The 15,017-nt window shown below is 43.5% G+C and overlaps 1 protein-coding gene across 5 annotated transcripts in view; it reads right to left on the bottom strand.

The window, feature by feature from the left end:
• The window catches only part of si:dkey-246g23.2 (solute carrier family 66 member 2), a 70,606-nt gene extending 64,277 nt beyond the window's left edge, over positions 1-6,329 (bottom strand). For 2 of the 5 annotated variants that reach the window (XM_060837988.1, XM_060837984.1), the window contains exons 1-2: positions 5,933-6,329; positions 4,636-5,074 (exon numbers count right to left, since the gene is read on the bottom strand). In XM_060837988.1, coding sequence (XP_060693971.1) covers positions 4,636-4,853 — 218 coding nt within the window. In that variant the 5' untranslated portion in view covers positions 4,854-5,074; positions 5,933-6,329. Of the gene's footprint in view, positions 1-4,635; positions 5,075-5,246; positions 5,326-5,378; positions 5,421-5,553; positions 5,739-5,932 lie in introns of those variants that run through there. The other 3 variants (XM_060837986.1, XM_060837987.1, XM_060837985.1) reach the window with 3 other exon arrangements.
• Between the last annotated feature and the right edge of the window lie 8,688 nt (positions 6,330-15,017).

The raw sequence follows: 15,017 nt of genomic DNA on the forward strand, positions 1-15,017 counted from the left end.
CGGTCTTGACTGATATGCTCCTCGCCCCTATTTTTCTGCCTTCTCTCCATATCCCTTCAAACCATTACCAATCAAAAATCTAACTCCTCCTCAAACTTACTCACTGTCCCAGCATCCACCACACTTTAGGGTAGCAAATTTCACAGATTCACAACCCTTTCGGAGAGTTGATTGAGTTTTTTGAAGAAGTAACAAAGAGGATTGATGGGGACAGAGTGGTAGATGTAATCTATGTGGAGTTAAGTAAGGCGTTCGACAAGATTCCCCAAGGGAAACTGGTTAGCAAGGTTCGATCTCATGGAATACAGGGAGAACTAGCCATTTGGATACAGAACTGGCCAAAGGTAGAAGACAGAGGGTCATGGTGGAGGGTTGGTTTTCAGACTGCAGGCCTGTGACCAGTGGAGTGATACAAGGATCGGTACTGGGTCCTCTACTCTTTGTCATTTACATATTGATTTGGATGCTAGCATAAGAGGTACAGTTAGTAAGTTTGCAGATGACACCAAAATTGGAGGTGTAGTGGACAGCGAAGAGAGTTACCTCAGATTACAACAGGGTCTTGACCAGATGGGCCAAATGGCCTGAGAAGTGGCAGATGGAGTTTAATTCAGATGAATGTGAGATGCTGCATTTTGGCAAAGCAAATCTTAGCAGGACTTATACACTTAATGGTAAGGTCCTAGGGATTGTTGCTGAACAAAGAGACCTTGGAGTGCAAGTTCATAGCTCCTTGAAAGTGGAGTCGCAGGTAGATAGGATAGTGAAGAAGGCGTTTGGTATGCTTTCCTTTATTGATCAGAGTATTGAGTACAGGGGTTGGAAGGTCATGTTGCAGCTGTACAGGACATTGGTTAGGCCACTTTTGGAATATTGCATGCAATTCTGGTCTCCTTCCTATTGGAAAGATGTTGTGAAACTTGAAAGAGTTTAGAAGACTGAGAGGGGATCTGATTGAGACATGTAAGATTATTAAAGGATTGGACACTCTGGAGGCAAGAAACATGTTTCTGCTGATGGGTGAGTCCCAAACCAAAGGACACAGCTTAAAAATACGGAGTAGACCATTTAGCACAGTGCTGAGGAGAAACTTCTTCACCCAGAGAGTAGTGGCTGTGTGGAATGCTCTGCCCAAGAGGGCAGTGAAGGCCCAATCTCTGGATTCATGTAAGAAAGAGTTGGATAGAGCTGTCAAGGATAGTGGAATCAAGGGTTATGGAGATAAGGCAGGAACATGATACTGATTAAGGATGATCAGCCATGATCATATTGAATGGTGGTGCAGGCTCGAAGGGCAGAATGGCCTACTCCTGCACCTATTGTCTATTGTCATAAAAGATTTTCAAGGATGTTGCCAGGGTTGGAAGATTTGAGCTATAGGGAGAAGTTGAATAGACTATGGTTGTTTTCCCTGGAGTGTAGGAGGCTGAGGGGTGACCTTATGGAGGTTTATAAAATCATGATGGACATGGATAGGATAAATAGACAAAGTCTTTTCCTTGTGGTGGGGGTAGTCCAGAACGAGAGGGCATAGGTTTAGGGTGAGAGGGAAAAGATATAAAAGACAGATCTAAGGGGCAACTTTTTCACGCAGAGGGTGGTAAGTGTATGGAATGAGCTGTCTGAGGAAGTGGTGGAGGCTGGTACAATTGCAACATTTAAGAGGCATCTGATTGGGTTTATGAATAGGAAAGGTTTGGAGGGATATGGGCCGGGTGCTGGCAGGTGGGACTAGGTTTGGTTGGGATATCTGGTCTCTCCGAAACTGTTGTGAATCTGTGCTGGATACTGGGACAGTGAGTAAAGTTAAGGAGGAGTTAGACAGATTTTTAATTGGTAATGGGTCCACCTTTGCATCCTGCTTCACCTTCACCATTGCTTTCTCTCACCCTTCCATGGTCTCATTCTTCAACCAATCTCTACCTTCCTCCTCCTGCAGCCTCATTCTCAACGCCAGCCCTGCAGACATTCCGCACTTTCCTTCTTGTGAACCAAATATGGATGAGAAACAACCTGTGATTGGAGCAGCAGCTACAAAGGTTACCATTCTCTGACCGGTCACCCTCTACGATGATTGTTCATGCACATTTTAGCAGTTGTCATGGGTAAACTCCAGCCCTCCCCATATTTCAAGCCCTGATAGAAAAGGGGGAGGCCATAGTAGGATTTGAAAACAATTAAGGATTTATTTTGCGTGACTAGGAGTCAGCATACGTCTGCAGCTAGGGTGATGGGCGAACAATGGGAGAATGGACTGAGATAGGACATAGGCAGCAGAGTTTAGATGACCTCAGGTTTAAGAAAAGTAGAACACTACAAGTCAGTCAGAAGTACATTGAAATAGTCCAGCGGTCACAAAGGGTACTCCCAAGACATTTAATTAAAGTAGAACATATGCAACTGATGAGATATAAATGTGCTTGAGCATTCATCTTCATTCAGTGTGAATGATGTTTGAAATGTTCTTCTGGATAAGGTAAGTGGGACTGAAATCCTGAAATTTAATTGCAGAGATTCTGAGTGAAAGCAGGCCATTCAGCCCATCAAGTTACACAGACCCTGTGAACAGCATCCCACACACCTGCATTTCCCATGGCTAATCCATCTAACATATGTATCTCTGGACACTATGGCAATCTAGCATGGCCAATCCACCTAACTTGCACATTTATACACTATGGGAGTACGTAGACACAGGGCAAATGTGCAAACATCACAAATGGGCAAACTTACCTGAGGGTGGAATCAAACCCAGGTCCTGGCACCGTGAGGCAAAAGTGTTAACCACTGGGCCACTGTACCTCCCTAAGGTATAGTGCACGACTGGTAAAAATTACAATATTTAAAAGACATTTAGACAGGTACATGGATCGATAAGGTTTAGAGGAGTATGGGCCAAATACAGACAAATGGGACCATTTCAGTTTAGGGAGTGGTCACAGCACCAGGGACCGGGGTTTGATTCCAGCCTCAGGCAACTGTCTGTATGAAGTTTGCACATTCTCCCTGTATCTGCATGGGTTTCCTCCAGGTGTCCCAGTTTCCAGGATAAATGGATTGGCCATACTAAATTGCCCATAGTGCCCAGGGGTGTGCAGGTGAGGTGGAGTAACTGTGGAAAATGCAGTGTTATGTATATAGGAGGGAGGGTGGGTCTGGGGTAGATGCTCTCCAGAGGATAAATGTCAACTTGATGGGCCAAATGGCCTGCTTTCACACTCTAGGGATTCCATGATACCTGGTCAGCTTGGATGAGTTGGGCTGAGTGGCCTGTTTCTGTGCTGTGTGACTCTGGTTTTTGTTGTTTTGGTTTTTTCTCTTAAAAGTTAAAGTGACCCAAATGACTTCCAAATTTGCAATTATTCTGTGATCTCCATGTTGTTATGAAGGCAGTTCTGCAGAAAGGCAAAACTATATAGGATACAGAGCTGCTGATGGGAAATAAAATCAATGATTTTTAGCCAATCTTAAACACTCCCCAGCAGGTAGATAAGATCATGAAGAATGCATTTGGTCGGCTTTCCTTTATTGGTCAGAATATTGAGTATAGGAGTTGGGAGGTCATGTTGTGGCTGTACAGGACATTGGTTAGGTCACTTTTGGAATGTTGCATGCAGTTCTGGTCTCCCTGCTATAGGAAGGATATTGTGAAACTTGAAAGAGTTCAGAAAAGATTTACAAGGATGTTGCCAGAGTTGGAGGATTGGAGCTACAGGGAGAGGCTGAACAGGTTGGGGCTGTTTTCCCTGGAGTGTCGGAGGCTGAGGGGGTGACCTTATAGATGTTTATTAAATCATGAAAGGCATGGATAGGATAAACAGACAAAGTCTTTTCCCTGGGGTAGGGGAGTCCAGAACTAGAAGGCATAGATTTATGGTGAAAGGGGAAAGATATAAAAGGGACCTGAGGTGAAATTTTTTCACCTAGAGGGTGGTGTTTGTATGGAATGAGCTGCCAGAGGAAATGGTGGAGGCTGGTACAAATCCAGCATTTAAAAGGTATCTGGATGGGTATATGAATAGGAAGGGTTTAGAGGGATATGGGCCAAGTGCTGGCAAATGGGACTAGATTGGGTTGGGATATCTGGTCGGCATGGACGGGTTGGACCGTGCTTTATATCTCTATTGCTGAAAATGTGTTGCTGGAAAAGTGCAGCAGGTCAGGCAGCATCCAAGGAACAGGAGAATCGACGTTTCGGGCATAAGCCCTTCTTCAGAAGAAGGGCTTATGCCCGAAACGTCGATTCTCCTGTTCCTTGGATGCTGCCTGACCTGCTGCGCTTTTCCAGCAACACATTTTCAGCTCTGATCTCCAGCATCTGCAGTCCTCACTTTCTCCTTTATATCTCTATGAGCTGTTCAGGACAGGTGATGCCACACTTTTTGAACTTGAAGCCAGACCCTCTAGCCTAGAGATAGGCACATTTTCGACACGCCACCTTAGGAACCTGTACATGTATTGGTAACCATCCTGCCCAGGTTTATCTTGGTTTACTTCAGGAGAGGTAGGACTTGAACTCGGACCTGCTAGCGTGGAGCTGAGGGACAATGTCACTGTGCCACAGAGCGTAACGAGAACAACTGCGAGTGTGTGTCTGGTCAATGGGTTCAGGATCGGGTGGGGTGGGGAACTCACCAGAAGAAGAGGCGCAGGATATTGGCCACCAGCATCACTAAACACACATGGGTGGAGAAGCCTTCAGCGCTGCCACTCTTTTGGATGTCGCGATATTGCGGGATGTAGGGGGCCGCACCGCCAAAGACCATCAGTAAGGAAGCGACCCAGGACAGCAAGGACCAGGCGGAATCCGAGCCCAGCTCAGAGAGGAAACTGTGGGACTCCACATCAGCCATTTGAGGCGATCAAACCCCACCAGAAGAAGCGAAAAGTGCTGTCTTCAAGGGAAGCACGGAGTACTTTTATAGATTGAGCGAGTCACAATGACTGGGCTTTGTGGATGTGCTGGATACTGCCATGATTTCAGTGACTGGTCCTTACACTCCTTTTAAACTCGCTGGATCAGGAAGTTTTCCGTGTTCCGACGCAGTGATCGCCCTTCTTCCTGTTCTGCAGGCTGAACAGAAAACAATAGTCAAACAAAACCGCGGCGTTGTTGGTTAATTTCAGTTCGCAGTGATGGGATTTGGTTTAAAATGACCCCCTCCCCAACTGCTGTGGTGTGCATATTGTGTTACTGCAATGGTTCATTGGCGGAGAGGGATTGACAAAGCCCTGTGATCACCCACTGGCAAGGAGATTCCAGCCCGCCTTTCCCTGCGCTGGCGAAACTAAGTGCAAATTCCGCCGACCTTTCCGCCAGCCGCTGCGACGTAATTGCATGTCCAATAATTTGCCAGGCGATGGTTTATAGGCATTACCTTGGCACGCTAGGACGTGTCTCGGAAACTGTTTGTACGACAAACCATCCCAAAGACCGCACTTCCTGCATATAGACCTGAAACACTGCTAAACCGCCCATGCACGGTTCATGTGCACTGCTAAACCCCAATACATCTGCTCTCTGCAGACCGGGAAAATAAAACAGCTTTATACCCAGAAAGGCTGCCGTCTCCTCAGGAGTTACCACTTTCTAGTCACCTTCGTTCACAAACACACTTTCTAAACTTGTCAAGTCTTGTCAGGCGCTTCGCTGGATCAATTTGTACCACATGCAGCCTTAGTGATCGTTTACACTTCCTCTGCAGTGAATCATAACCCAAGGCGGACTTAGTGTGGTGAACAGGACCCCACTTTAATTGTTGGGGGTGTTAACGAGCTGTGGTGTGTGTGTGTGTGTGAAAACAGAGTTTCATGGAATCATCCCTTCGGCCCATCGAAACTGTACCGCCCTCTCTGCACTGACCCTATTTCCCAGCAGTTGACCCATAGCCTTGAAGGTGATGACATTTCACTGTATATAGGTAAGACATACCTATTGGGAGATGGACCAGAGCAGTGACCCCATTTGTTTTCATCGGGCCGAAGCGGAATGCTTTAACTGCCGGAAATCCGATATTTATGAACAAAAGGGGAAATACTCCACAGGCCAGGAAGCATCTGTGTCAACATTTCAGCTCCGTGACCTTGAAATGCTGTCGGACCTGGCGAGGACTGTGTTTAGCTGATCTGTGAACTGGGACTTTCTCCTTTACTTGTCCTTGTTTGCCCCTGCGCGTTGACTCGTCAGTGTCACTCGCTGTGAGAGAGAAAACGTCAACCAGACAGTGCCCGCGTTGGAAAACCCTGCCCCCCCAGCCGTGTCTATTTATAAATATGACCGTGTTCTGCAAATTGACGGGTGATTACAAGATCCGGTGTGCTAATTTACTCTGCAGTGCTTGAGTTAATGAAATACAGTTTCACTCTTTACAGATCGATGCTGCGGTGCACAGAACTGTGATGGGGCAGTGTGTACCGTCCCTACCGCAAAACCAGAAACCCCACATTCCAGTACTAGTCCCAGGGATGGAGTATTCATAACGTGATTAGTCCATGGCCGACAGAGGGAGTCTCCTGATTAAATATCTTTTGCCCTTCAGGCTGGAGCCTTTCTGTGGGGGAAACTGTTAGAGGAACAAATACTTCGTGTGTCATGAGACGGGTCAGTTTCTAAATCTGAACAGATTACTGTTGAATATTAACCCTCATGCTGTCCTTTCTACAACGAATATTAACAGTCAACTTAGACGTTTTAAAAACCGGGAACGGTTGTTTTTAGATTTTTCATGGTCTCAATCCTCTCTGATATTCATTGAAACACGATTTGGAGATGCCGGTGTTAGACTGGCGTGTACAAAGTTAAAAATCACACAACACCAGATTACAGTCCAACAGGTGGAGGGCAGCACTTCGAAAGCTAGTGCTTCCAAATAAACCTGTTGGACTATAACCTGGCGTTGTGTGTTTTTTTTAAATCATTGAAACACAGAATTCTTAAGGATTGGCCGAGTAAAAGCCGAGAGATGATTCCCCTTACAAAGGGGTTTAGGCACCGTCTCAGAAGGAAGGGACACCAATTTCAGACTAAGACCAGCAGGAATTTCTTCTCTCAGAGGATTGTGAGACTTTGGAAGCCCTTGCCAGAGGGAGCTCCTTGTGTATGTTTAAGGCTGAGGTAGATCGATTCTGGTTCAATCAGGGAATCAAGGGTGACTACAAAGGGCGGGATAGTGGACAGCAAGAGTGTGGAGCTAGAAAAGCACAGCAGGCCAGGCAGCATAGCAGCAGGAGAATCAACATTCTGGGCAGAGGCCCTTCATCAGCGCTTTTTGACCGAAACGTCGATCCTCCTGTTCCTCGGATGCTGCCTGACCTGCTGTGCTTTTCCAGCACCACAATCTCGACTCTGATCTCCAGCATCTGTTGTCCTCACGTTTGCCGAGGAAAGTGGACGTGAAGAACATCCATCAGCCATGATCCTAGTGAATGGCGGAACTTGCTGAAGGGGCCGAACGGTCTACTTCTGTATCTATTTCTCGTGGTTTTATCATTTCTGCCGATTCCACTAACTTCAATCGTTCTGGCCTCTTGAGTAATCCAGGAGGGGTCCACAGTTGACTTTGACTCCAGATGCCTGGTCTCCACGCCCTCACCCACAATCACACCCCCACCCCACAACCGAAGCGATGTTTTTGCCCATTTTTCTTTCACAGTGCTCTTTAAAACCTACATTTTAGATTTCTTCATGTGGCTGGTGTCAAATATTATCGGACAACATCTACTCGTTAAGCGCCTTGGGGAGTTTTATTATGTGACTATTTAAACGCAGACAAGCTATTGTTGCTCAGCAGCATCAGCGATCATGGAATCAGAATGTTTCAGATTATTAAAAAAAGCAACAAACCCAACAATTGTGCCTAGAATAACAGAGAAAAGAATCCGTAACTATACATTGGATATTTGTAAACAGTGCTCCATTCTAATCGATTATAAATCGATTAGGATCCGGTCAGTTCCTCGAAGATTGGGAGGCCATTATTTACTCTCTGAACAATTCTCCATCTCTCAAAATAGCAAACCATAATCCTGAAGCGTGTGAAAACTGTTTTCGCATTCTTTGTGCTAGACCTTTCCAACAACACTGACAGAATGAAGCGTTGTCAAATTGTCACTCAGGACCTGTAAAAGATTATGGAGCTATTGCAGCCGATCGGGTAAATTTGGCTAAACTTTAATATGTGAGGAATTTCGTCCTCGTACACCCACTAAGAGTAATATTTAATGCCTTTATCAGATGCTGTGTGAACTATGTCGAAACTGTCACGTGGCCCACAGAAAGCCCATGCAAGCTTGCAAATGTTGATTCTGCTGACTGAATTGTTTACTGACTCAGTGAAAGTTCATAACAGCTTATGCTTGTAAACACGGTAAAACTTGCTGATCATTGAAGCAACGCGTTCTAGCAACGTTTTCCTTGCATTAATTGATTGCAAAGAAGTTAACTTCCCAAATCAATCTATTTAAAAGCAGAAAATAAACTACATTTTCCAGTGTACTTTCTGTAGCACTTGAACAAAAATATTTTCTAATTAGATTGGAATAGTAAATAAACAGATGTATCCTTTAAGGTTGGGTGATGCAGATGTTATACATGGATGAACTGAAAATGTCTATCTCTACACCAGCCATAGTGAAATTAATTTATTATCATTAAGCTACTTGTAATAATACCTTTTCCACAATTAAACCTATTTTGTTTTAGTGCTGCAGTTGCCCTTGCTATACATAGATTAGGAAGATGGCCATTGGTTCAGATGTTGTTACAGAAATATGCTTACACTTAGACTCAGTAACCAGGAGCTGCTATTTCAAAGGGAAACATTGACTCGATTCTCTTCAACTAATTTTATTAAACACAAAATCTCCGCATGTCCTTTTAAAAAAGGAAATCTGCCACCTTTCCCTGGTCTGGCCTACACATGACTCCAGGTAAAGTACAAAGAAATGTGCTTAATTCTTAACTGCTGTTTGAATAGACTGAGCAAGAAACCCTGCCCCATGGGCTGGCAGTACTTGATGTAGGGGTTGTTTGTATTCCTAAGGTGACCAAAGGCTGCGCTCACACAATTAAGGTGGTCTTAAACCTCATAGTCAACGTCTACCCTTGTTGACAGCAGGCTTGCCGGATAAGAGTATATCAGACCAAACTCCATCAAAACATTTTAAGAATATAACTGAAACCCCAACATTTTCTTACTTTTAAACGTAAATGAAAGGCAATGTGTTCTGGATGCAACTTGATTGGTCAAACTACCAAGGTTGAAGTAAACCACACTTTATTCTGACATTATGTTTAAAATACAAACAAAATGAAGAAGAATTACAAAAACTCAACTGTGTTGGAAAAATTAACAGAATAATAGATTATTTAACTACTCATCAGCAACTGCTCCAATAGAGTAACATCCCATAAACATACCCTTGGCAAAGGCAATTTCAATAAAATAGATTGTCTCACATGGAGTTCTTCAGTCCTGGTAGAAAGAACACCAAGAGAAAACTCTGAGAGAGAAAGAGAACTCAAGCATTTTGTTGTAGCAGGGAGAGATGTATAGTGGCTTCCAAACCTCAATAGCTATTGAAATCTAAACTAAAATCCTGGTTCTGTGGGAACTTCACCCCACTCCTTCATGCTGCCTCTATTTTTTCAAATTTAAAAAAAATCCCAAGGACTCTTAATTGTTTACTTTATTGGCTTGGAAAAGATTGCTTTTCACCTCTGTCTCAACTTCTCTTCATAAAACAAATCAAGATAAAATACATCTCTTAAAGCCGTAGTGTCATCACATGGAAAGCTGTCCATATTGAACAAGGCCATGTTGTGGATTTTCTTGACAGGTAGGGTGTGGGAGGTTGCAGTGGAGTGTTCTGGAGCAAGCTGCTGGTGACCTTTGTCCTATAATTGTTTAGTGCAATACCCATACTTTTGTTTACCTCAATGAAGGTGTTGACAATAGCTTGGAGTTCATCCTCTGAGTGTGGAAAGACCCAAGCATTATTTGCATACTGTACTTCAATAACAGAGAATGAGATGGCTTTGGAGCTGAACTGAGGACAGCATTGGTTGAACAGATTCCTGTTTGTTGTGTGGAATAACTGCACTCAAGAAGCGAGCCTGCTAAAGGTGAAGTGGAGCATTGCAGTCAAAAGATTGAGAAGGGCGTTGATGTCAAGACACAACTTTGTTCAATCCAAGTATATTAGAAATTGGCTTAGTACTAGGTTCATTGCTTATGATCACAGCTTATGCATTATTATGGAAAGGGCTGAAGATAGTGAGAAACTTCGTGAGCAGTCAAAATGAAGGAGTCAATGGATGCTAGGTTGGTTTGCATGATGGTCTGGGCTGTGTTCAAAACTCTCTGTACTTCCCTTCGGTCTTGGGAAGAGCAGTTGCCAAACCATGCTGTGATGCATCCAGGTAGGATGCTTTCTACGGTGCCTTGACACAAATTTATTACGGTCTTTATGGACATACTGAATGTCCTTAACCTCCTGAGGAAGTAGAGGCATTGCTGTGCTTTCTCGACCATAGTGTCAATATGGTGGACCAGCACAGATTGTTGGTGATCATCACTCCTAGGAACTGGATGCACTTGACTATCTCCACCTCAACACCATTTATGCAGACAGCAGTATGCCCTCCACTGCACTTCCTAATGGCCAGCTCCTTCATTTTGCTGATGTTGATGAAGAGACTGTTGTCTCTACACAGTCTGTTGCCGTTAAGCATTCTATCTATTTCCTGTACTCTGTCTCATTTTTGTTTGAGATCCAACCTACAATGACAGTGTTGTCAGAACTTGCATATGGAGTTGGTGCAGAAATTGGCCACACAGTCATGTGTGTTGCAGGCTTTTGTAGTGGGCTGAGTATGCAGCCTTGTGGAGCGTCAGTGTTGAGGATTATTGTGGAGGAGATGTTGTCACCTATCCTTACTGACTGCGATCTTTTGGTCAGGCAATTGAGAATCCAGTTTCAAAGTGGGGAGCAGATTCCTAAGTACTGGAGTTTGGAGGTGAGTTTGTTTGGAATTATGGTGTTGAAGGCAGAGCTGTAGTTGATAAGTAGGAGCCTGATGTGGGTATTGTTGTTGTCCAGATGTTCCAGGGATGATTGTAGGGCCAAGGAGATGATGTCTGCCATGGACCTGTTGCACCAGTAGGTGAATTGCAATAGATCAAGGCAATCTGGTAGGCTGGAGCTGATGATAGCCATGACCAACTTCTTGAAGTACTTCATAATAATGGATGTCAGAACCAGCAAGCGATAGTCATTGAGGTACTGGGATGATGGTGGTCTTTCTGAAGCAGGTGGGGACTTCGGATTATAGTAAGGAGAGGTTGAAGATGTCTGCAAATACTCCTGCCAGCTGGTCAAACAGGATCTCAGTGAATGGCCAGGGCCTCCATCTGGCTGATTGCTTTCCATGGATTCACCTTAAGAAGGCCGATTTAATGTTTGACGCAGTGGCCTAGGGTACTGGTGCTTCTGAGGCTGATGGATTATCATTTCACTGCCCTTCTATTCAAAATGAGTGTAGAATGCATTGACCTCAAAAGGGAGGGATGTACTGTTGCCTGTGATTCTGTATGACTTTGCTCCGTAGCCCGTTATCTCGGTGTAAACCTTGCCACAAATGACAGATGTCCATGTGGTTAGTCTAGGTCTTAATCTTATTTTAGCTTGGTATCCCTGATGACCTTGCAAAGGTTGTACCTGGATTTCCTGTATATTCAGGGTCGCTCAACTTCAATATCTCTGACCTGCAGGCGAAAGGCGAAAGTGATGCTGATGAAAGGCTTTTGCCCGAAACATTGATTTTCCTGCTCCTCGGATGCTGCCTGACCTGCTGTGCTTTTCCAGCACCACCCTAATCTTGATGCTGATCTCCAGCATCTGCAGTCCTCACTTTCACCGAGTTGATTTTAACCTTACTACGAATCCTACGAATGCCTACTTTGAAGAAGTTCTCCTCCTCTGTCTACAAAGATCTCAGTGAGTCTCTCTCTCTCTCTCTCTCTCTCTCTCACTGCAACCCCCCAGGTCATCTCCCCTGTCCTGAAGCTCTTCAACCAAGTCCTGAAACAGACTCACTACCACAGCCACATCTGCTTCCTCAGTGCCTGCCTCCACAACCAACTGATCCCACATGGACTGCAAACTATATTGAAACCAGCACAGTTTGGATCTGAAAGGAAAACTAGTACAGACTACAACTTTAAAACCACCAGCCACGGTTCTTCCAAATCCTCCGCTCCACACTCGCAGCCATGCACTGCCACCTAATCTCTCTACAGTCAGCTATGCCTCAACTGAGGGCCACACTCTCTCAGAACTGCAAAGGACCCCTTTTGTACTATATCCTAAGAAGAACTCATACTCTCAACAAACTGAATTTCTACATAATTTCAAACATCAAATACTGTAAGTACAACAAACTTTTATATATCTACCTCCATAGCCAGCACTCCTCAAACTTTCCAGAAGCTTCCCCCAGCCTCGGGAACTGCTCACCCGCCATTAGCCGTGAAACCGTGACAGCCACCATTCCCACGGATTCCTGATGAAGGGCTCCTACCTGAAACATCAATTTTCCTTTTCCTCAGATTCTGCCTGCCCTGCTGCGCTTTTCCAGCATCACTCTAATCTTGACGCTGATATCTGACCTGCACTTCATTGGGAATGGATCCTTGGGTTCATGGACCATAGGTAGTCTTGACTACTCTCAAGAAATCATCCATGTTGTCTTTATACAGAGAAATAAAGAGTACTGACATTGTCTATTGGATTATAGTTACTTGTGTAAGCACACACTCCACTGGTTCTCGAGATAATACAATGAAATTCAGCATCACAACTATGTACATAACAATATTTATCTCTAATACTCCTTAATTTCAAATGCAGGAGTCACACATTAGAACAATCACTCTGTGTGCAGTATTTTATATCAGTAAATCCTTAGCTTTGTTTCAATTTGAAGATTACATGTAATACTGCATTACCCTAATGCTAGGTACCTCTTCATTGCACAATATAGCAGCACTGTCAAGGAGCAAATTCCCAATCTTTCATCTCTGTTGGTGAAGTTGAATATCATAGGGCTGTTAAAAAGAGCAGGGAGAAGATTAATTGAGACAAGTAAAGAAACATTATGATATAAGACATTAATCTGTACAATGGCCTTATTCAGGACCGTATTTTAACCTTTGAATTATGATAAGATATCAGCACCTTTAGGGACAGGCAATAAATACTGGCTAGCATTGAGCCTCAGTGAGGCTTAAATCCCATAAGTGAATAAAAAGATTGACACATTTTCTCTTCAAGTAGAGGAATAGAAACATAAACAATATTTAATGCATCTTATTCCTTTCCTCCTACTATGGAAGCCCATTATTACTGAGACTTGTTATTCAAATATTATATTTCTCAGTGATGTGAAGGAGGCGGAACCGAAAATGACACATCCATTTTCTCTGCTCTGCTGTGTCAGCTTGTCCAGTAACAGTGCTGGATGGCCAATTAGTAGATGTTCCACAGGAAGGAAGAAATACGAGGAACAAAGGAGGGGACCTTGTACATTTGCGACTGTCAGCAGGGACATCTTGAGGCAGAGATAATGCAATGAATGGGAAGTCATTCATGGTTACAAGTTTAAAGACCCTTTGCTCTCCAAATCTCTCGTAATTGAAGATTCATTAAAGCTCAAAACCTTCACCAACAGAATCTACTGCTACATTTAGCCATTGTGCTGCTTGCACATCTTTTCTTTCTGTCCTTGTGCCACCTTGTCATTACTGCAGTAAAGTAGTCTCAAAGATTTTCATGGCTGACACCAGAAAAGATTACAGTAGGCACCAAAAAAAGTCAAATGGTTGGTTCATTAACAAAGTCATTGGCTTGTTAATTAGTAATGTTCTGAATTACATGAATAGGAAAGGTTTAGAGGGATGTGGGCCAAATGCAGGCAAATGAACCCAGTTCAGGAAACTTGGTCAGCATGGATGAGCTGTACCGAAGGGTCTGTTTCTGTCTCTATGACTTACGATTGGCAAATGGTAATTCCCTGCCAATTTTTTTGGCTCCTCGCCTTGCATAATTTTGAAAACTGGTACAAAGACATCACCAAGTGGAAAGTCAATAAAAACAGTCTTACTTGCAAATGAATGGTATCATCACATTGAACTTCATTTTGAAGAATAAAAGATGGCTTGGACCAGTATTGATAATTTGCAAATTTTACTGCGTTTTCCTTTTGGACATGTTCCTGATCAGAGGCATCAATCTTGTTTTAACTTTATGGAGGAGTGGTGTGTCTGATTTGCAAGTGTACTATCCAAGCCATTAACCCTGTCAATCCCATTTTCCTGCCTTTTGTGTGTTACTCTTTCCAGATATCAAAGTAATTTTGGTTTAAATGTTTTTTTTAAATATAGTGGTAAAATGCTCTATGTTCTGCTGACATTTTATATGAAAAATGTTTTGACTTTCTCTTTGTCTTCTACGTGCTATTTATTCACTAACCAAGACAAAAATTCTTCCTTCACACTTGAAAAATTCCCAGCTTCCCTTGAATGGCTACTTCTATCTTCAATGTCCTTCCATTTCCTGCTCCCTCTTTTCTCTAACCCACCATCTCATAATACCCACTCATCATCATTCACATTCCCCTGTTCTTCTCCCATCAACTTCCTTCTTTGCCACATTCTGCATGTCTAAGTATTTATTGTGTGGATCTATTATTCAATATGAAAGCAAATTCAACCAGGTGGAGCACTCATTTAAAAGTGGAAAAAAGGACGTTCTGTGTGCTCAGTTATTCCTTGCTGTGAGAAACGAAGCTCACTGTTCAATAATTTCAGTCCGAGTCAAATTCTGAAGCAGTCTTTATTCATACGGTTTTGCAAGCCGGGTGATCACAAAGTAGGCACTTCGATCAGGAGGTTACATTACAATTTACACAGTTCTGTTGAGTCTCTCAGTACTCCCCTTTTACTTCATATTTGATAGTT

This window comes from Hemiscyllium ocellatum, chromosome 17 (assembly GCF_020745735.1).
Source record: "Hemiscyllium ocellatum isolate sHemOce1 chromosome 17, sHemOce1.pat.X.cur, whole genome shotgun sequence".
In the NCBI taxonomy this organism is placed as follows: domain Eukaryota; kingdom Metazoa; phylum Chordata; class Chondrichthyes; order Orectolobiformes; family Hemiscylliidae; genus Hemiscyllium; species Hemiscyllium ocellatum.